This window comes from Vicia villosa, linkage group LG6, assembly GCF_029867415.1.
Source record: "Vicia villosa cultivar HV-30 ecotype Madison, WI linkage group LG6, Vvil1.0, whole genome shotgun sequence".
Classification (NCBI taxonomy): domain Eukaryota; kingdom Viridiplantae; phylum Streptophyta; class Magnoliopsida; order Fabales; family Fabaceae; genus Vicia; species Vicia villosa.
The window spans coordinates 91,391,214-91,414,524 of NC_081185.1; the positions used below are offsets into that span (position 1 = coordinate 91,391,214).

At 33.4% G+C, this 23,311-nt stretch overlaps 2 protein-coding genes across 2 annotated transcripts; one reads left to right on the forward strand and one right to left on the reverse strand.

Moving 5' to 3' along the window:
• Positions 1–5,519: 5,519 nt before the first annotated feature.
• On the reverse strand, positions 5,520–7,940 carry LOC131614127 (protein FAR1-RELATED SEQUENCE 5-like). The gene is made up of 4 exons (XM_058885754.1): positions 7,899–7,940; positions 7,480–7,785; positions 6,435–6,671; positions 5,520–6,218 (listed from the first exon to the last, which is right to left on the reverse strand). Exons 1-4 carry the CDS (start codon positions 7,938–7,940, stop codon positions 5,520–5,522), a joined length of 1,284 nt encoding a protein of 427 aa, XP_058741737.1.
• An 8,328-nt stretch (positions 7,941–16,268) lies between these two features.
• On the forward strand, positions 16,269–23,109 carry LOC131609303 (probable proteasome inhibitor). Its single transcript, XM_058880994.1, has 8 exons — positions 16,269–16,548; positions 16,639–16,810; positions 17,607–17,747; positions 21,675–21,764; positions 22,257–22,334; positions 22,421–22,537; positions 22,681–22,758; positions 22,859–23,109. The coding sequence occupies exons 1-8, from the start codon at positions 16,374–16,376 to the stop codon at positions 22,935–22,937; spliced, it is 930 nt and encodes a 309-aa protein (XP_058736977.1). The 5' UTR covers positions 16,269–16,373; the 3' UTR covers positions 22,938–23,109.
• Positions 23,110–23,311: the final 202 nt, after the last annotated feature.

The window sequence follows — 23,311 nt, forward strand, 5'->3', positions numbered from 1 at the left end:
CTTTGGCTCTCGTTTTGAGGTCTTGGAGCTCGAAGCTTTTAGAGCTATTGACTTCTTCTCTACCTCTTTCTCCATGTTCTTTTCTTTCTTTGTCCTCTTCTCATGCATGTCAAGGCATTTAAGATGCTGTTCATGTTCCTCTAGTTTACCAAAGAGAGTGGTAATGTCTAAAGTGTTGAGATCATTTGCTTCCTTAATTGCTGTAACTTTGGGCTGCCATTCCCTGTTCAAACACCTTAAGATTTTGTTAGTAGCAACTGCATTGGAAACAGGTCTATCAAGAGAATTTAATCGATTTTTCAGGTGAACGAATCTTTTCTGCATGCTTTTGATGGTTTCACCATCTTCCATGTGGAAAAGTTCGAACTCTTGAGTTAACGTATTGATCCTAGCTAGTTTGACATCATCCGTTCCCTCGTGGGCAACTTGCAATGTGTCCCACATAGCTTTAGCTGATCTACAATGGGAAACGCGATAGTATTCATCAACTCCTAGAGCTGAGATTAGAATGTTTCTCGCTTTCCAATCGTATGCATATTTCTTTTCATCTTCAGCATTCCAAGTATCTTCTGGTTTTGGAACAACTGCACCAGCTGCATTTGTCATGGTGATCTGAAATGGACCATTGACAATAGCTGTCCAGATGTTCCTATCAATTGCATTGATATGGACACACATACAATCCTTCCAATAGCCGTAGTTTTCTCCGTTGAAAACTGGAGCTCTATTATGAGCCCCTTTAGGTCCGGAAGCCATCTTTCCAATAAGTGTTTCACGTAGCACGGAATAAACCAGAGCTCTTGATGCCACTTATTAGACGCTGGCCTAAAGATCTAGAGGGGGGGTGAATAGATCTCTCTAAGTTTTTACGGATTTTTCTACTGACTCGAGCGAAAGCGGTTCTGAATCGACTTGCGTCTATTCCGGACCGCTATTGCAAAGGTCGTATGTGTTTCAAAACCAAAAAGTAAGTGGAATTGATGGTGAAGTAATATGATGGCTAACCAACACGTTTAACAACTGAAAACCAATTAACTCCTAGATTGACAACTTTGATTTGCAATGCAGTAAGATTGGATTAAGCAAAAACACAAACACTTGGTGATACGTTCAAATTGATAGTGATTCAAGTTGTGGTGAATTGTGATGTTTGTGCAGAACTTTAATTCACAATTTTAACACTTGAATCGTTGATCAATTTTGCACTTATAACCAATTATGAACAGAAAGTAAAAGAGAAAGTAAAAGCGACAAGAACACGATATTTGTTTAGGCAGTTCGTCGATCGTCCTCGCTACGACTACGTCTGCCCCCAATTCCAAATTGAAATTGGGTAATCTTTCATTAATGTTGAAAGTAGTATATACAAAGAAGATAACAAAGCGATAAACGATAAACCAATTATGTCGATCCTTTGAATCTTCTTCCCCCTTAATCTTGAGCCAGATCAAGGTTATCCAAGAGCTTCACTTTGATTCCCTTCTGCAGTGTCTTGATTCCTTGAACTCCCCGTTCCTCAATCGTTACACTCAGCCGAATCCTCAATGAACGCCTCTTGATAAAAACCCCCAAGAACCACCCGTCGTGGAGGACAAAACCCGCAGATTTTATTCACCAACAAACCCCACAAACCTTCACCCACTAGGAATCTTCAATTCCGTTCCATGGACGTTATCGAACTCATCACTAACCCGCAACGCAAGAATGATTATGTGTAATTGTGTTGGAGATGATGAAGAACGAAGATGAGAAGCGTTTGTGTATCTTTCAGTCGTTGGTGTTGCTTGAATAATTACCCTTGCACAATATATATGATTGCATAACAGTTAGAACCAAGAAAAACTAATTTTTGAACTTTCTTGATCAGTTAGGTCGAACACTTGTAGTGCTTAGGTCGACCTAACAGAGCTTGCAGAATTTTGCTCCCAGTTAGGTCGACCTGTTGAAGGAGTAGGTCGACCAGAATCCTCTTCTGATGCATTCTGGGGACATTTTCACAGATTAGGTCGACCTAGTTTATGTGTAGGTCGACCTAACAGGCTGGTATGTAGAATTCATCAATTTAGGTCGACCTAAATGATGTGTGAGTCGACCTAGCAGGGATATATGAATTTTTCTCCATTTTAGGTCGACCTGGGTTGATGGTAGGTCGACCTAACTGCTGTTTTTCTGCATTCTTCTTGTTTTGCTTGTGTTGAGGCAACCTATAAACATATAAACATAATGGGTTGACCTATGAGTGATCAATGCTTGCTTTTCTTTAAGTTTTCTGCTTCCGTCTTGTTGTTTGAATGCTTATTTGAGTTTGCCATGAATCAAAAACATCTTTGAGTGTAATCTTGTATTCACAGTATTTTGATAAATTAAGAGTTATTTTATATTATTATATTTTCTAGAATATTCTTAGGACTTTTGGGCTTTTAATAGATTTGGGCTTTTATTTAATTAACCATTAGGAGTACTATATATGTAGTGTCTATGACACATTTGCTATTCATCAAAGAAAAGAAATGAAGTTTAATTTTTATAGTTTAGTTTTATCTTTCTCTTAGTTTTCCAGCTTTTCATAGTTTTATTAGGTTTAGGGTTCTAGCATCCTAACAGCTACCGATGGAAGTTACGTTGTTGTTGAGGTCGTGAGCCACTGTTTGATTTTATGAGAGGTATTGGTTTTTGGTTGTTACAGTTTTGCAAGTGATGAATGAAGAGGATGATGTTTAATGATAAGGTTATGGTTTATGGGCAGGGGGTCGATTGAAGAAAGTTTGGGTGAGGTTACTTTGCAGTGAGTACAGTTGCAATGGATTGAAGGTTGGTTTTGTGGTTTATGAATGGAGAATTGATTTCGGTAAAATTTGGAGGAAGCTATTTTGGATTTTTACAGAGTTTTTCGTGTGACTTCTCCCCCTCTTGCTTGTGCTGAATGCTTGTTTATATAGATGGAATGAAGGGAAATTCGGGGGAAAGTTTGAGATGAATTTGAACAATTTTGTTAACTGAGCTTGTTGTTTTCTTGGTACAGGTTTGGCTTGGTCTACTTCAATGCAATGTTTGGACAAATGCAATTTTTTGACCGTTTGTTGCTTGGCAGATCTTTGGTGGAGCAGAGCAGGATTTTGGACTGGTTTGGACAGCTATGCAGAAGCGTGGGATAGAGAAAGATGAAGGAGGACTTTTTTTTGTTTTTGTTTTTTTTTTGTTTAATGTAAGATAAAATAAAATAAATGGGCTTATTGAAAGGACTTGAGCCCAAAATACAAAGCCTTCTTCTATTTTTATTGAACAAAATCTTTTTTAGAAGAAATACTAATAAAAAATGTAGAATAAATATAAACTATAAAATAACACTAATTCTAATGATCAAAATTAGACTAATTGTTAAAACACATATTTTTTCTTTTTTTTTTTTAATTGAATTGATGTGAAGACATAAATCTAAATGGAGTTAATTTTTTTTTATAATTTTGAAGTAGAAATTGAAAGGTTAAACAAAACTTGGAAATATGCGAGAAATGTGATGATTGAATGCAAACGAAATACGAATGCGACACGCCTAAATGACTGAAATTTGTAGGACAAAAATTGGGGTGCGACAATCCCAACCACCAATATGCTAACGACACAAGCCACTTCAAAGCTGCCGCACTTGGTCACGACATCGCACCATAAAATACAGTTGCTGGAGCTTTCCGTGTACAATTTTGCTTAATTATATCAACCTCGACAACGAGACCAACTGGAACTGCAATGGATCTATAAACTAGAATCCGACACACACCAGGGCCTGTTAAGAAAGCTATATCCAGAACTTACTCGGGAACTCGTTTATGCGACATACAGCGGTAATACATAGCTGTAATGGGACCCAAGATATATCTTATCCAATCTTACGTGTAACGGGAAAGATAATCCAAATCAAACCAATAATCAATTTAATAAAATAAAATTTAATTTATTAAGTACATGAGTAGTCCACACTACAAATGCATGTATAACCAAACTAACAGATCAAATTCTATTAGATAGAAAAAGCGCAATTGAAATATGTAAGTTTCATCAAGTGGTGAACAAATACATCATCCATGCAACAAAATATTTTAATAAAAATAAACAGAAAAAATATGAATTGAGATCCAATAGCCAGTGAAAGAATTCTACGAATTTCTTGAATCATCTTGCATGACCAATTTTAACATTCCTGTCAAGAATTAAAATAAGATAATATCAATAGACCACATCGCAATTGCATATGTATCCAAATAATTACTATATTTAAGTTAACTTACAAGGTGCATCTGTTTTCACATTTATTTCGCAAATGCGCTTTTAAAATTCAATCAAGATCGTTATCCAACTGCAAGTACCATAGATGTTTATAACAATGGGCAATATATATAACGATACCATTAAATAGCAACATTACAGAAATTGCTTACAGAGTCATCACTGAATTCAATGTTGTGAAAATCTCCATGTGACGAATTTGCCGTGTTAGCATTATGTCGAGGTAATGAACATGTTTGCTTGTTATGGCCAAATTTTCTGCAAGTAGAACACTGAGTCCGCTTCCTTTTTTATGACGGGATGAAGATTCCCCAGCGCATCCTTTAGTTCTAGCTTGAGTAGGATCCTTCAATGTTTCGTGGACAAATTCACTTGAAATTGTGGGTCCATCATCATGTAAGCCCCTTTTTGCTTCCATCTCTTATATGGTCATCGAAATCATCACCACTCTCACTTACTAATCTGCTCAAACGCATATATCAAAACATAAGAGTAGATTATCTCGACGACTTGTCTGAATTCCAATATTTTGGAGGATGCTTATTTGTTCTACATATTTCTTCCTTCGCGTTCTTTGTCCACCGATCTCCCACCAGAGTCTTTGGCAATTCTGCGACATCTAAAAAAATTAATAGTTCAATAATATGCTCACACAGGAGACCAAATGATTCCATCTTCTTGCAAGAACAGTTAAACACGTCATCATCAGGATAGAGTGATACGTTCCACTCCCTTTTTGATGCTTGGTACTTGCGAATTGTGTATATGATACAAGTATAAGTTTGATGACATGTTGCCACTACCATCTCCGCAGACTGTGCAAGAAGATTACGAAACATAAATAACATTTCTCTAGTAAATAACTTCCCAGCGCAACGCTCCATGCTTTAAAATATTGTTTGTAGCACAGGATCACCGTAACTTGATACAAAGTCAGCTTTTACCTCCTTATAACACATGTAATTAACACACTAATGAAAATGTAATAAAAAGTCACTTAAATTATATCCTGAGTGAAGAAACTTCCCTATTTCTGAATGTAACCCCTCACACCGGGAGGTAGTTATGAACCCAGCAAAAAAAAATCCGCGTATATGAGTTGTAGCCCACGTCTTTCTCTTTGCATACAGTTCTGTAACCCACTTGTTGCCATGCCACCCAAATGCGTCAATCATGTCAGCCCACTTGCATTGAAACTCACCCAGGTCATAGTCACCCAACATGAATTTCCTAAACTAACTAACAAATTCAGGAACTCCAATGTTAGACATTGCATTGCAAATTAGATGCCAAGCACACAACCAATGATAAGCATTCAGAAACTCCTTTTTTATAGCTTTCTTCATTGCAAGATCGCCATCAGTAATGACAGATATAGGCGACTTACCTGACATTGCTTCCAAAATCTGTTCAAGAACCCACACATATGTTTCTTCTTTTTCATTTGCAACAATAGCACCGCCAAATATAATATTATGGTTATGGTTATTAACTCCAAAAAACACCACTAAGGGGCAACGATATTTATTCGTCCCATATGTTGCATCAAATGCCAAAACATCACCAAAAACTTTGAAATTCATTTGGCTTATACCATCGAACCTAAAAAGGTTGTCAAGCCTATCTTCTCCATCAACAGTGTGGCGATAAAACATCATCGGGTCATCTGATGCCAGTCCATGTAGATAGTGTAACACATTTTTACCTTCACATCGTTGCAAAAGGCGTTGCTTTCCTATCTGATTATATATATCTTTCCTATGAAACCCTATTTTTCCAGACCCTCTTGATTGGTTGGCATAAGAACCATAGAATTGAGACGGTCTTATACCGACCTTCAACATGTCGTTCATCTGCATTATATCTGAATCTTCCATTTTTTGATGTGAAGCAAGCATTCCATGATACTCTTCATCTAAAAGATCATGGTTGTGCTGATCGTTAAAAAATATTATCCACCAACATTGTGAGAACATATCTATATGCACTCAAAAATTTGCTTCACATCCAGACCGAGTATCAGTTTTACGCTCACGCTTACGATTTTTTATTTTTAAACCTCTATCCTCATTAAACCCCTGTCTGTGACAAATAAATGTCCGCTGTAATATTTCTCCTTTCTTGCTTCGAAGGATCTTGCTCTTGCAAACTGCAAACCCGTTCATTTTAGCATACTGGTTGTAGAACACATAAGCCATGTCCAGACTTGAAAATTGAATTTTTCTTGTGTCATGGGGACTTAGTCTTTTCTGGTACATACTAAGAATATCCTCCATACTATCAATATTTATAATATTTTCAATATTTTCTCCATCCTCAGCACTAATATCATCAACAATAGTCTCACCTGTTTCATCAACCACTTCCGTTGACACGTCTTCTAGTCCCTATCACAATAAACAACATAGTTTTAACATAAGTACTAAAGTACACTAATACGAATATTTAAAATTTTCTCCTTTTACCTCCATACCACCTATAACTATTCGATAAATGGTACCGATGTTCTTTCTCTATTTCCTGCACCAAATATGTCATCCATGTTTTTTTCATAACAAAAACTACTAACAAGTATACTCAAGCAGTCTTGGTTAACCAAATAATAACTTCAGAAGAACACAACTTCATAAGCACCTCAACAAATATTCTACAAACAAACTCATTCATGGTTGGCTCAAAAATTAACAAATGAGGAGCCAAAGTCACCTATTTACAATAGGTCATTATTGGCAAATCCGAGCAGACAAATAAAAACAACATAGGCTATATTGAGGAGCAATATTTAACATCTATAAAGCAATACAAAGTTACTAAAATTATTTAGCGGGATACAGTCTTGGAAAGAAATTTAAATACTCTCAAAAAATAAACACACATATAATTGGTTACTCACAGACAAAAGAACACAAACATCAGACATATGACTACAAGCTTCACGCAGAAGAACAAACTCGAATTCGAGAAATATGGAGTTGGTCCTTGAAAATTACATCAAACAAGTGTCGTAAACAATTCAGCAAGAAAATGACCTAAAATTGAGTTTGGTAACAATATTAGCTGCATTGATGCTGCAAGAATATAACCAATCAAAGAAAATTTGAAGAAGTGAAAATTCACCAATTAAAATTGGATTATCGAGAATTTGAATTAATGAGATTGAAAATTAGAAGTTCTGTAAAAATAAATAAGAACTACTTCAAGTGGCAGTGACGGCGGCGAGACTATTTCTCCTTTCTTGCTTCGAAGGATCTTGCTCTTGCAAACTGCAAACCCGTTCATTTTAGCATACTGGTTGTAGAACACATAAGCCATGTCCAGACTTGAAAATTGAATTTTTCTTATGTCATGGGGACTTAGTCTTTTCTGGTGCATACTAAGAATATCCTCCATACTATCAATATTTATAATATTTTCAATATTTTCTCCATCCTCAGCACTAATATCATCAACAATAGTCTCACCTGTTTCATCAACCACTTCCGTTGACACATCTTCTAGTCCCTATCACAATAAACAACATAGTTTTAACATAAGTACTAAAGTACACTAATACGAATATTTAAAATTTTCTCCTTTTACCTCCATACCACCTATAACTATTCGATAAATGGTACCGATGTTCTTTCTCTATTTCCTGCACCAAATATGTCATCCATGTTTTTTTCATAACAAAAACTACTAACAAGTATACTCAAGCAGTCTTGGTTAACCAAATAATAACTTCAGAAGAACACAACTTCATAAGCACCTCAACAAATATTCTACAGACAAACTCATTCATGGTTGGCTCAAAAATTAACAAATGAGGAGCCAAAGTCACCTATTTACAATAGGTCATTATTGGCAAATCCGAGCAGACAAATAAAAACAACATAGGCTATATTGAGGAGCAATATTTAACATCTATAAAGCAATACAAAGTTACTAAAATTATTTAGCGGGATACAGTCTTGGAAAGAAATTTAAATACTCTCAAAAAATAAACACACATATAATTGGTTACTCACAGACAAAAGAACACAAACATCAGACATATGACTACAAGCTTCACGCAGAAGAACAAACTCGAATTCGAGAAATATGGAGTTGGTCCTTGAAAATTACATCAAACAAGTGTCGTAAACAATTCAGCAAGAAAATGACCTAAAATTGAGTTTGGTAACAATATTAGCTGCATTGATGCTGCAAGAATATAGCCAATCAAAGAAAATTTGAAGAAGTGAAAATTCACCAATTAAAATTGGATTATCGAGAATTTGAATTAATGAGATTGAAAATTAGAAGTTCTGTAAAAATAAATAAGAACTACTTCAAGTGGCAGTGACGGCGGCGAGACTATGAGTGAAGTGGCTCTCGCAGTAATAAATAGGTTGTGTTGCAACAGTGGTTCTCGTGACGGTATATAGGCTTTGTCGCAGTGGTGGCTCTCGGGGCGGTAAATAAGTTATGTTGCGGCGGTGGATCTCATGGCGGTGATAAAAATGTGTTACAGCGGTGGTTCTCGCAGTGTTAAATATATTGTGTTGTAGTGGAGAATAGCTTTTACAACAAAGAGAAAGTTATGTTGCGGTGGTGATGAAGAAGAGGAAGGTGCAATGAACAAGGAGAAAGTTATTTTGCGCGTGACAGTGATGAAGAAGAAAATCTTGCAAAGTAGAAACAGAAACCGGGTAACATTTAAGTAGAAAAACATTCTTACGAAAAGTAAGAATATCGTACTACTATGTTGAAAAAAATTACCTACAATTGATTTTACATGTTCTCATTATTTTTATATTAGATCTGACGCATTTAATTAATCTTAGGGTTATTTTTAGAGGTTTCACCGGTGAAGGACTTAATTAAGCCCTCACCCTAGACTTAACCTATTATTATTATTTATTGATGAATTGTTATTGGTGGAAAATTTGGCGGGAAAATTTTGGCGGGAAGAAGTTGTAGGATTATAATTTAGTATGATATGATGATATGATTGCATTGTTAGGTTTTAAAATAAATTTAAAAGAAATAAAAAGTAAAGCCACATGAATTTAAAAAGAAAATAAAAATATTGAAAAAAACCAACTTGACAATACACGTCGTTAAAAAATGGATCTAGATCGTCTTCAATTTATTGTCTTCTGCTCTATAACAACACTAAGTATGACCTTTGGATTATTTTTTAGTTTTATCTTTCTTCTTATTCATTAATATTTCCTTATTTCTTAACCATTGGATATGGAGCAGCAGGGGAAGCGGCATACAAGCGCAGCAGAAGATCCAAACACTTAAAAAATAGATGTCATGTTATTGATTCTGATAACTGCGTACAATGAATTTACCCAAATGTCAAATATTGTATTGAAAATAATATAAATAGCATTAATGAAGTTGTATTGGCACATCTTTCAATTTTTTTTTAAAATACAAATAATTGAATCAAATATAGAAATACCAGAAGATTGCTTCTATATGTGAAATTTAAAAGTGAAATTAAACTGTATATAAGAAATCGACTTCACATATACACAATACTTTGTATATATGGTCAAAATTAAAGTATATATAGACAATCGAATAAAATTTAAAATTGAAATTTAAGTGTATTTATACAAGAAATAGGATGAAATTTAAATGTGGAGCTAGGGCATGTTTGTTTCAGCTTTAAAAAAATGGATTTTTTTTGTATTTTTTAAAACCGTTTCTCAAAATATTAAAAGTTTTTTTATATTCATTTTTTTCTAAAATGAAACACTAATTTTGACATCCTATAACATAAACACACATTATTGAAGACCAAAACTTAATCAAAATTGCAATTTTTTCAAAAGGTTGTATTTTAAAAATGATTTTTATGAAAATCTATTTGAAATAGCTTCAAAATTAAGTGATTTTTTTGAAATTTTGATATGCAATTTTTTTCCATAAATAGATGAAATACCTAAAATCACATTTTAAGAATAACTATTCAAACAAAATTTTCATTTGAAACTTTTATAAAAAAATTTCTTTGTAAATTTTTTTTCACAAAATTATATAACACTATAAAATCATTTTTAAAAAAGCCAAAACAAACGAGCCCTTAATGTTCAATAAATCAGTAGAATGCATTCAAAACAACGACTTCACATATACACAATAATCAATGTGTATTGTGGTCAAAATTAACCTATATATATATATATATATATATATATATATATATATATATATATATATATATATATATATATATATATATATATATATATATATATATATATATATAATACAATAAAATTAAAAGTGAAACTAATTTTACACTAGAAATCGAGCAAAATTTAAATGTGGGAGTTAAACTTTAATAAATCAGTACAATGCATTGAAATAACGATTTCACATATACACAATATTACATATAGAGATGTAAAATGGATATCTATGGGGACGGATAATATGATATTCGTGTCCGCTCCATTAGATAAATATGATATCCATATCCGCCCCATATTCGTGCGGATATCCGTTAAGCGAGTAATCAATGGATTTTAAGATATCCGTGGATATTTATAGATATCTATGAATAACATTTTTTTTTTAAAATGTTCAGCTTCTTATAAAGACACAAAAAGTTATTATGTCATAAGATCCATACAATTTGCTTTTACTTTAACAAAAAAAATCGTCACATTAATTTCCTTCATCACAAGTTTAATTTCCTTCTTTAAATGATTTAAACTAATGATATTTAAATAATTTTATAATTTATTAACGGATACGGATATCCATGGAAACATATCATCAAATCCGTATCCATATCCATTTAAAAACGGATATTTAAATATCAATTTATTTTATCCGCGAATATCTATTAAACTATTCGTCCCGTACCCGTGACAAATATTATCCGCAGATATCAGCGGGCACAGATTATTTTGCCATTCCTAATTGCATATATGAGGTCAAAATTAAAATATATATAGAAAGTCGAATGAAATTAAAATTTAAATTAAAGTGTACTTATACAAGAAATGGAATGAAATTTAAATGTGTAGTTAAAGTTTAATAAAGTCGAATGCATTGAAAAAAACGACTTAACATATAAATACTGTGGTGTACTTTGGTCATAATTAGTGATGACAATTGAACCTATTTCCAGTGGGTACCTGCAAAAATGATCTATAATGAGTAGGATAAAAACTCGCAAAATGAATACACAAATGAACATGAACAATTACCTACTAAAATAAGTAGGTATGGACGCGAATATGAGTATCTTAGTACCCAACCACCCCGTACCCGCACAATATATATTTTTATTATTATAGACACGTGTATGTTTATCGATTTTATTAAATAAATCACCTTTAAACTTATACGCATTTTAATATAAGTGTTTGTTTATATCTTAACTCAATAATAACATCATTGATTTTTTTAAAATTGTTGTTAAAAACTTAAAATGACACGATACATTTTTTAATGGGAAAGCATAAAAACTTATTAGAAAAATAAGAAAAGCTAAAGCTACAAACAAGCACACCGTAAGGGCACTAAAACCTCAAAAAACAGCAAACAAAAAACCAACAAAAAAAAAAGAATCAACACCAAACCCTCAAAAAACAAAAGCTCAAGACAAACCCTGTCCCTAGTGGAAGAAAAAGCCCACCCAAAACACTAGGCATGCCACTCCTAGAAAGTGCAGATTGAAGAGAGGCAAGCATGATGATACACATTAGGCATGAGCACGAGTTGAAATGCTGGTGCCCACGCAGGTATAGGTTTAGGTACGAAGATTTTTTTCAAACTGCAAGTATGGGAACGGTATTATAGATCCCTATCCAAACTCTACCCATTGTCATCCCTAATTACAATTAAAGTATATATATATATATATGTATATATATATATATATATATATATATATATATATATATATATATACATATAGAGGAGGGATCAAATTACACCCGAAGAGTTACACCACGAGTTACACTCGTTCAATAACTACATCTCGAAATAATATTTTTTAAATTCAACCGTTGGATTGAAACATAATATCATATAGATCATTCCTATAAAGTTTGAGCTTAATCTATAATGATTTACTATATCATCAAGATATCCAAAGATTAACGTCAAAATGAGCTTTCATATAACGTTAATTTTGATGTTATTCAATGACATAGTAAATCATTATAGATTAAGCTCAAACTTTATAGGAATGATCTATATGATATTATGTTTCAATCCAACGGTTGAATTTAAAAAATATTATTTCGAGATGTAGTTATTGAACGAGTGTAACTCGTGGTGTAACTCTTCGGGTGTAATTTGATCCCTCCTCATATATATATATATATATATATATATATATATATATATATATATATATATATATATATATATATATATATATATATATATATATATATATATATATATATATATATATATATATATATATATATATATATATATATATATATATATATATATATATATATATATATATATATATATATATATATATATATATATATATATATATATATATATATATATATATATATATATATATATATATATATATATATATATATATATATACAATCAAAATGAAATTTAAAAGTGAAATTAAAATGTATAAAAAAAACCAAGTGAAATTTTAATGTGGAGTTAAAGTTCAATAAATCAGTAGAACGCATTCAACATAACAACTTCACATATACATAATATTTTCTACTATTTTCAAAATTAAAAAAATATATAAAAAATCAAATGAAATTTAAAAGTGAAATTAAAGTAATGAAATTTAAATATGGAGTTAAAGTTTAATAAAACAATAGAATGCATTGAAAATAACAACTTCAAATATGCACAATACTGTGTATTATGGTCAAAATCATAAATCTAACGTAACTAAAATAACATCAAATAGAAAAGTTAATTGTCATGAACTTACAACATTTTAACGTCGCTGATATCAATGTTGTTAAAAAAAATTGATTACCCTTCTACTTAGGGGTGGACAAGACCCGCGTATCCGAACGAAACCGGTTCAACCGTTTGGTTTTTTTCTCTCACGGGCGGGTTTAAATAAGCTGCGGTTTAAAAAATATTACAAAATGGATTAACAAGAGTTCTACTAGGCGGGTGCGGTTTTCAATATCAAACCCAACGGTTACCCGAACCGCCCAAAGATGTCTCATAAGTATTTGTTTCATCTGAGTTATAATACATGTGTAAATTTATTATTTTATTATTGTCACCAATCTCTCTTCCCAACAACTTTCATCATCAATAATTTTACTAATTTTCTTTTAACTTTACAGCTGTAAACAACTTACAACTTTATGTCAATGTCTATTTTTCCTTTTCTATCTACATTTTTTTTTCATTTTATTTTTTTCCTCAACAAACTAAACCCACACCTTTCTTCTTCCTTGTTCTCTTATCTCTTTTTTCTTTTGAGAAGATTGTTCTCCTATACTAACAACACAACACAAATTCTTCTTCAACTTATATATTAAACTCTTGAAATAACCCTTTTGTTTCCTATGTAAGCTCGAAATGTTTAGAGAGTGTAGAATGAACTATTTGGTTTGAAGAAGATGTAGAATAAATTACTTATTCTACTCACACCCACCAACATTACTTCACCGCCTTGAAATTTGCACATGCACAACTTGTTTACTTCAAAATTTTGATCCGACTAAATTAAGCATGTTGCTTAATCTTGTGTTTTTCTTTATTTGTGACAACCGAATCAACCCACCCGCTAAATCCGTGCTTTACCGAACCCGTGATCCGCAAAATCCGAGAGCTCAAACAGGCGGAAATGGCTGGCAATATAGAAACCGCGGTTGCTTTCAGTTGTTGTTGTTAGAACAAGATTTGTTCTGATCAATATTCTTAGTTTTGATGATAACAATGTATATGAATTTTGTATGAGATAATGTGGTACTCTAATCCTATGCAATTTCCATTTCAGGAATCACATAAAGAGTATGCACAAAATCAGCGCAAGAAGCACTGACTCAGAAGGTTCAACATGCAACATCAGAACATGCTCTGGAAAGACATCAGAAGATGGTCAAGCAGAATCAGAACATGGTCTATTGAAGCATCAGAAGAACTTGAGATCAGAAGCAGAAGCACTGAAGTTCTCATGGTATCACGCTAGAAGCACTTCAAGGTCAGAAGACAAGAAGATGCTCTGCACCAAGCTGTTTGACTCTGATGAAATTCAAACGTTGTTCATACAAACATCAGATCAGAAGCAAGTACAGGATAGCAGGCTACGCTGACTGACAAAAGGAACGTTAGAAGCTATTAACGGCAAAGTCAGTAGACGCAGCAAAAGCAAGGCTCGAGGTAGTTGACAAAAGAGTGAAACATTAAATGCAATGCTGTACGGATCACGCAACGCATTAAATGCTCCCAACGGTCATCTTCTCAAACGCCTATAAATAGAAGTTCTGATGAGAAGATGAATACAACACTTTGCGCAAACATATAGAAACACTGTCAAATTCTAAAAGCTCTCAAACTTCATCTTCAACCTCACTTCATTACTGTTGTAATATCTTAGTGAGATTAAGCTTAAACTTTAAGAGAAATATCACAGTTGTGATTATAGCTTTTAAGAAGCATTGTAATACTCTTGTAAGAATTTGTTTACATTCATTTGTAAAGAACTAGAGAAGATCAAGTTGTGATAGGATTCTCTAGAAAGTCTTAGAGGTTATCTAAGCATTGTGTTCCTAGAGTGATCAGGTTGTGATCAGAATACTCTAGAAGACTTAGAGGTTATCTAAGTGGAAAACCATTGTAGTCTTGTGTGATTAGTGGATTAAATCCTCAGGTGAGGTAAATCACTCCAAGGGGGTGGACTGGAGTAGTTTAGTTAACAACGAACTAGGATAAAAATCATTGTGCAAATTGTTTTTATCTTAAGAGTTTTAAAACTACACTTATTCAACCCCCCCCCCTTTCTAAGTGTTTTTCTATCCTTCAGTTGTTTTTCCGGTCAAAACCGCCCTATCCGATCCGATGTCTACTCCTTCTGTCTCAAAAAGGGCTCTCGGTAAAATATATGCGCTTTAGGAGGGACAATGTCCTTTTTAATATAATTATCAATGTCAAAATTTGGAATGACAACAGTAAAATCATTTAATGTTCTGTTAAAATCAAGGTTCATACCATATATTTCACTGTCTCATAATATGTGATTTTGTAACACCCAAGACCGTGCCCCTAGAAGTCACAAACATGTATGAGACAATAGACTCTAGTGCCGAGTATAAACTTAATTTCTCAAATCCTTCATTGAAGATTCCAAAAAAAAAAAATTCCACCAACCACAATGTTTTGATCCATCCTTCGCAACCCCTAGAAGTCACAAACATGTATGAGACAATAGACTCTAGTGCCGAGTATAAACTTAATTTCTCAAATCCTTCATTGAAGATTCCAAAAAAAAAATTCCACCAACCACAATGTTTTTTTTTTTTGCTTTCGCACCGGTTCCGACCTACTTAGTAGATCGACTAATCCGGCTCGTGCTACGGAGGCACGTGCACTGGCCAAGCGTTGTTTCTGCCAGAAATCGAACTCGGTATTCCCCGAATATACCAACCACAATATTTTGATCCATCCTTTGCAACTCTTTATCTTATATTTTCTTCGTATCATTAAATGTTCTAGGCTAAAAATATAATTGAAAAATAAATTTTAAAAGTATTGAAATTGATTGTATAGACTATTGCCATAAAATCCATTATTGTATTGTTTTAATAGATTTTGTTGGTTAAATAAATGTTAAATATAAAACTATAAATTAATAAAATAACTTAAACAAAATTATTACTATTAATTGATTAATTAATTAATTAATAGCATAAGCGAAAGATTTTTCTTATTAAAAATATCTTTAGTCGGTTAATATATTTGGCTATTTTGTATTTTTATAAAAAATGTTGCTTCTCTTACAAGAATTTATAAAACACAAATTCTTGAATTTAAAACATATCTTTACAAGAACCATCTACAATACATGTTTCTTTTTCCCTTTCACAAACTAAAACCACTCTCATCATAAACGACACGTCGTCGATCACCTCCAAACCATGGCAACTGACAAGTCGGTGCTCGCGGTTATCAGAGCCGCGAGACCAACCTTCCGCAATCAAAACGACAAAATCGCCTTTGTCGTCCACTCTTCTTTCCTCGCTTCCGGTTACATCCTCACCGCCACAGGTCCCCTTGCCCTCTCCGATACCGCGCTTTCCAACTCCTCTAATGGTAACCCTAAAAAATTCCTTTTTTTTTCGTTCAATTTTTTGATATTTTTTTTAGGTTTTTATTTGTGTTTGGTGGGTTTTGTGTGTGTAGATGAGGTATCTGTTGATCATTGGAACGAGCTTAATGATGAGTATGCGTTTGTTTACTTGAATGGGGAGAAGGGTGGGAAGAAAGTGCTTGTTAAGTGTATTGTGATGAATGAGAAGTTGCTTGTTCATGCTTTGTCTGAAGGGTTTCCGGAGCCTCTACATCTTGAGATCAAGTAATTTGTTTGTTTTTGTTTTTGCTTGTAATTGTCTGAGTGTTTTGATTTTTGAAATTAGGGTTTATTTGTTGTGATGAATTCAGCTGATATTTTAGGAAATTGGGTTTTTTTTTCTTTCTATTGTATATGATTTTACTTTGTTCTTTTTAATTTTCTTTTTTGAAAATGACAATATTAGAGGAGTTAAAAGGTAGTGCATTGACTGTTTTTTACGCTTAACAAAGTCGTAATTGGTTGACAGTGTAAAATTTTTTTACACTGTCAGTGCATCATCCCTTTTCTCATATTCGAAAAGTATTGAGCTGACATAGTAGAAAAGATGATGGAAAATTGACTTAAGTAGTTAGAGCATGGAGTGAAAAGATTGGTAGATTTTGTGGTAATGAGAGTAGATCAGATGTAGAGAAGTCAAATCGTTAGAGATAGAAGTTATTAGGAAAGATTTCGAGATTAATAATTTGGATAGAAGCATGGTCCTGGATAGAACGTTATGACCGAAATTGATCCATGTACTCGACCCTATTTAGTGAGATAAGGCTTGGTTGTTTGATTGTTGTTATTTTATAGTTTGGAAAGTTTGGATTGTAACTTGGTTTTCTTTGTTGGGTTGGGTTGCTGTATGGAAAATGGTGGTATTGTGTTTTATTTGGTTATGTTCTAAATGTTTTGATTTATTTTTAGTTGAAAGATTATTTTGTACCAACTTGTGCAAGGTTTGGAATTTTTTTGACTCGATTTTGTGTGAATTATGCTCACTTTGAGATGGGATTTGGGTGTGTTTCTATATGTGCAGTGTTGGGGACTACTCTGGAGAGGATGGAGGTAGCAATTTTTCTCAGCAGTTCAAGAATTTAGACAAGCTGGTGAAGAGAATAGATGCAGATATTTTATCAAAATTAGATGGTTCTTCCAATGCAAGCTCCTCAACTAAAAGGTAAATTTGAATTTTGTGAACCTTTTTCTTTATAGTTTTGAAACGAACTGTGGGAATGCCAACCTCGAGTAATTTTTTGGGAGGATATGCTTGAAAATTTTGAATCAGGTCATTATCTTATCATGACTTTTATGCTGATAGTGAATGGAACTGATCTTTTTAGAGTTTTTTATTAATCACGTGTCTGTTTGTGTGTGTGGGCGATAGCTTTCTCGAGGAACAAATAGTCCCATGGTTTTTAGTGACGGACACAAATTTTAGCTTTTGTCCAGTCCCTAGCCTCTCATTTTGTTCAGTCTCATGACCAGTTTTTAAATGAAACACGATATAGTTGGAGTTGTGTTTTCTAGTTCCTTATTTTCTACAAATTGGATGCATCCTAAAACAGTGTTGTTAAATATCGGTTATATCGCCGATATACCGGTTTTTCATATCGGAATTTTCCTATCTGATACAATATCCCATATTCCGTTTCAATTTCGCGATGCTCCGCATTTCGGCCGTTTTCTAGTATACCAGTTTACTGGTTTTGAAGTTCATATCAGAATTTATATTTTTCTGATCATTTTTTTAATAAGTTATATTAAAAAATAATTGAAATATTGAATGTGAAGAGGTGGAAGGAAAAAGTAGGCTGCGAAGAGGTGGAGAGGTGGCCAGTAATAATTAGTAAGTAGGCTGTGAAGTGTGAAGAGGTGCAGACTAATCAAGTGAAAATGTGAAGAGGTAAAGTAATATTCCCTCCGTCTCAAAATTGCAAAGAGAACACCTATTGTGAGATGGAGGGAGTAATAAAGTGGAAAGCTGTATGGATATTAACATATTCTTGGTAGTCTCGAAAATGGAAGTGAATGTGAAGAGGTATATTAATTGGTGTGATTATATATAGGACTAATAGGAGTCGTAGTCCATCACCATAAATTTCTCTTCACTATTTTCTTTCTTCACATTCATTCTTCCTGGTCATTCATCTCGTCCAGGTAATTCTTATTTCTTTTCTGTTTTCTTCTCAATTTTGTTCTTTGGTTTCATTTCTTCTAGTGTTCTCAAACTAGTTTCTTTTCATTCCATTCCATTGGGTTCTCAGTTTTCAAGTCCTTAAACCCTCTGTTTTTATACATTTGTTATAGTATGGAAAGTGACGGTGAAGCATCAAAACTTTTTTAATAATTGTTTATGTTAGTAGCTTTTATATGTGTTTCATGTTTTATTTTATATATAAATATTTATTTTAACCGCCTATATGGTTTCTGCATTTGCCCATTACGATATCCGATATTTCTCATATCGGGTTTTTGGTGATCCGATATTTTCCGCGATCTGATATTAACAACACTGTCCTAAAATCAACACAACAAAACCAATTGAAGGAATTTAAACTATCTTTTCTTCACACCATTGAAATGCTTTTGCGCAATTGCCTCAACTGAATCTTACATTTTATCCTAGTTGACCAAACGAAGCAATTCAATTGGAGGAAGTGCGCCCTTCAAACAAATCACATTGCTCTTTCATAACCCCTACTCCAAAACTACATCCTCAATGGTTTTCCCATCCTCTTTCCGTTCAAAATGGCTGCACTTTTATTTCTTACTTGTAAACTTTCTAATCAAAGCTCACTCATGCAAACACCCTAAAGTTAGATAAGACATGGCAAAGCGAGTAAGGCTCTCACCAAATCTCCCACATTTGTGAAGTGTTGCAAAAGAGTAAAGAGAGAGATTTTGGAATAAATAGCAGTTGTAATTTTCCTACTGTTAGGTTGTGATATGTTATGGGGAGTGAGGAGAAAGAAATAGGTAAAAGTGTGAGAAGAGAGAGAAGTGAAAAATCAAGAAGATTTGAGGTATCTTCGGTATAAGAGAAAGATAAGAGAGCAATGTTGATTATTTTTTAATGTATGAGAATACCTCTAAAAAATAATATTAAGTTGAAAGAAATTAGGGGTGTAAATGGAAGAGAATGGAAAAAGTGGTCGGCCCCACTTCTTTTCTCTCTCTTCTAAACCAGTCAAGAGAAATTTTTAATCTCTCCAACTTCTCACTCTCACCTCACTCTCTCTTCCCTATTACTCTTCAACCAGCCACACCCTAATAACTTATTTATCACGGATGTGAGTCTTCTCAAACTCATCTTGCATTGTTAGTGGTAATTTGGATGACATTTTCTTCTCCAACCTTTTCCACAATAGCGTCCATCATCTCATCACTTTGTTAGTTGTTTTAGATTTCAATGATGCATCTACTAACTATTAATCACGAAGTTCAACATTGTCCATCCCTTATCAGTCCACCCATCAGTCATTATGACGCACCCCCGACCTCTTCCACTCAACTTTATTCAACTTCAGGTTCTTCCAAATACGCGTCTGCCAACTTCACTTCTTCCTTTAGATACTCCACTCTAAAATCATAATAAAATGGTGGCTCTAGTCCGAAGCCATGTTTTGCAATCAGATCACACATAATGGGAAATTCAACGCTCCTCTCAACATTGAACGAAATGGCATTACTGTAGAAAAACTTAGCAAATACTTGACATGCTTCCTCTCTTGCCTTTATCTTGAATGTACTAGTATAGTAACTTGTATGCTGATTCTCCTCTTCATGAAAAGCTTATTAGACCCCTCAACAATCTCTACAGTGCTTTTTCTCTTTTCCTCAACTTCCACCTCTCTGCTATTATTAATGCTTCTGGGTATTTAGATCAAATTTTGTTGTAAACCAACAACAATGTCCAACGGTTGCAAATTTTTACGCTTTCATGGTCCTGAACACGACCTCTTCTACCTTGGTCACCGCTATTGTTCAATATTTAGGATTCCTTGTCATTTATAAAAATAACAAAGGTTAAATTTAATGATTTGCTCAATCAAAGGTAGAAGCAAATTCAACCAATAAAATACACCGTGATTGGCAAAATGATATAATTATCCAGAACAAATTATAAACTACTGTTGTAAAACTATACAAAATAGGCATCTATATAAAAACTACACAAAAAAGGAAAAACATTTAATAAGAAGGGTATCAACTACCATATTCGTTGTGTTTGACACTTCTCATATGGGAATCGGGTGAAGGATATGGGGGGCAACTTTCTGTTTTGTTCTTATTTGGGATAGTAATGTTGTACTATGTGGCGATTAGGGGCATGCATGGTTAACCAAACCATATGAAGCAGCTCACTTAATGGTTCTAGTTTGATAAACCAAAGTATTTCTCATAAAATCCTGAAAAAAATTCTTGTTTTGACAGTTCGATCTCTGTTTTGAACGAATTAATGTACAATAATTCAATTTTTTTGAAAAGAAACTGTGTTTCAGCTGAATCACTATACTATCAACATCCCATTTGAATTTCCACTTCTTTCCCTAAAAAATAGAAATGTGTATTGGTAACTGGTTTGTTATCATTCTTCGCTCACACGAAACAGGTGAAGAAACTGAACAGTTATTCGTTTGTTGTAACTTCTGTCCGTCTTCGCTTAGCGTCATCACTTTCGGAACTCTATTTAGCTCTTCGTAATCATTAACTGATACATGATTTAAAAAACTCAAACAAGATCTCGAAGGCATTCTTCGAAACTGTAGGAACAATAAGTGAAATTTAAAATTAAAAAAACCTTGTTTCTTTGGGTTGTTGAAGAAAAAGTGAAAGGTGGAGTGTTTGTGAGTCATAATTGTTGATGATGAAGTATATATTTGTATAGGACTATAAATCTTTGAGTTATGGAAATCAAAGATACTGATGCACATTCCATATGATGATTATAAATCTTTAGGTTGTGTTTTAAAAAGTAGAACAGTTTCGATATCAATTTGGTTAGTGGTACTTATGTTCTTATTCTCCCGTAGTTGTAATCCCCAATATTTCATTTTTGTGAACTGAGACTATAATTGCAAAATTCATTTTGTTTCCTTTACAGCTCAGAAACCAGTGACAAAAGAAGATTAGAGACATCTGAACCTGTTCCTGGATATGGTGAACCTACTGGCCCTTACGATCATAACCCTGGGTAAGAAATTTCTAATTCCTCCTATTATATTTTTAGTTTCACTGTGTTATATTGTTTATGCTGCTTAATAGTTGATTGTCAAGTGTGTGATTTTACACTGTCTTATTGTTGACTTTTTTAAAATTTGTGGTTCTGATCAGCCCGTATGGTATATATTTATCCAACAAATGGTTGTGTTGTAACCACCCGTCGTTGGAAATTGGTGAATTTAACTATTTCTTAAGACTTGCACATTGTAGAAAAAATTATCTGATGTTTCTAAACAGTTAAATCTTTAGTACATGTCTAGTTTATGGTCTTATTGTCTTCATCAAATTGTTTTTGCTTATTCTCCATGTAAGCCACATACTTATCAGCTTTAAATGAGGTGATTAGTTGTCTACATGCTATACCGTCTTTACAATCCCTTTCTCTAGTTTTTTCTTTATAATAAATGCTTTTGGCTTCTGTACTAATTCATTGAGTTTCAACATTTTGATGTGTTTGTAATAGATTCATTATCCCTCCAGTTGGCATTGGTTCTGGTAGTGATCTTTTTCCAGGGCCTGCTGCCGGTGTGTATCCTTCAAGGTAAAACCGTACTTTACATTTTGTTGTCTCTTAGCACAAATTGTAAATTCATACTTTAACTTTTAACATTTCCTACTTATTTTCAGGGGTGATCATGGTTTTGGAGGCAGCATGCTCGTAGGGCCTAACGACCCTCGTTGGTTTGGTGGTGGTGGTATTGGTGGAGGTATTGGTGGAGGACCTGCCTTTCCTGGGGGATTACCGTAAGTTGTTTAAACTCCTTTTCACTTTTGCTCTTTGATTCACCACTCGAGCTGCCTTTTGCATTTGACTACCCTGTGTGCTGTGATGGATACTTTTGGCTTATTTTTATGTTTGAATCTGACTAATGAATTTATTTAAATAGGGGCGTTCCTCCCGGTGCTCGATATGATCCTATTGGACCTCCTGGTCTCCCTGGCTTTGAACCCAACAGATTTGCAAGGTACTATGGTGTAATATATCATATTTTCCATAATATTGCAGAAAATGATGTTATTTATGTTTAGCATAAAATAACCACATTTTTCTTTCATATCTTGCAGGAATCCTAGAAGGCCAGGATATGATGCTCATCCAGATTTGCAACATTTCAGAAGAGATACTGATTCAGATTACATATAGTTGCACTGATATTATAAACAACTCTCATCACCTTCCATTTCAATATGATAATAGGATGATTGTAAATTTGTGAAGATTTTAGTTATAAATTTTGTTCTAATGAGATTTGTATATCCTTATGTTTTTGTGAAGTTTATCATATCAATAATCAAGATACCAGACTTTCTATTTATTCATTTTAGTTTATAGTCCTTTTAATCCTTCTGCAAAGTGAAGTGCGGGTCCTGATTTTTAAATTGATTAAGAGTTTAACGAGTATATACTGTCATTCAATATAAAACACATCTATTTTAGTTGGGAAATGTCTGCATAATTCTTCTCTTCTGGGAACTCAAAATTGACACTAACTAGAAGCAAAAATAGAGATTAGAGTA

Bases quoted from the DNA above. Each gene is read 5' to 3' on its own strand.
- LOC131614127 (XM_058885754.1), bottom strand. From the start codon at position 7,940: ATGGATGACATATTTGGTGCAGGAAATAGAGAAAGAACATCG. The intron at 7,786-7,898 runs GTACCATTTATC...TTATTGTGATAG, and splicing joins GAAATAGAGAAAGAACATCG to GGACTAGAAGATGTGTCAAC. The intron at 6,672-7,479 runs GTAGTTCTTATT...TTATTGTGATAG, and splicing joins CGCCGTCACTGCCACTTGAA to GGACTAGAAGACGTGTCAAC.
- LOC131609303 (XM_058880994.1), top strand. From the start codon at position 16,374: ATGGCAACTGACAAGTCGGTGCTCGCGGTTATCAGAGCCGCGAGACCA. The intron at 16,811-17,606 runs GTAATTTGTTTG...CTATATGTGCAG, and splicing joins CCTCTACATCTTGAGATCAA to TGTTGGGGACTACTCTGGAG. The intron at 22,538-22,680 runs GTAAGTTGTTTA...TTATTTAAATAG, and splicing joins GCCTTTCCTGGGGGATTACC to GGGCGTTCCTCCCGGTGCTC.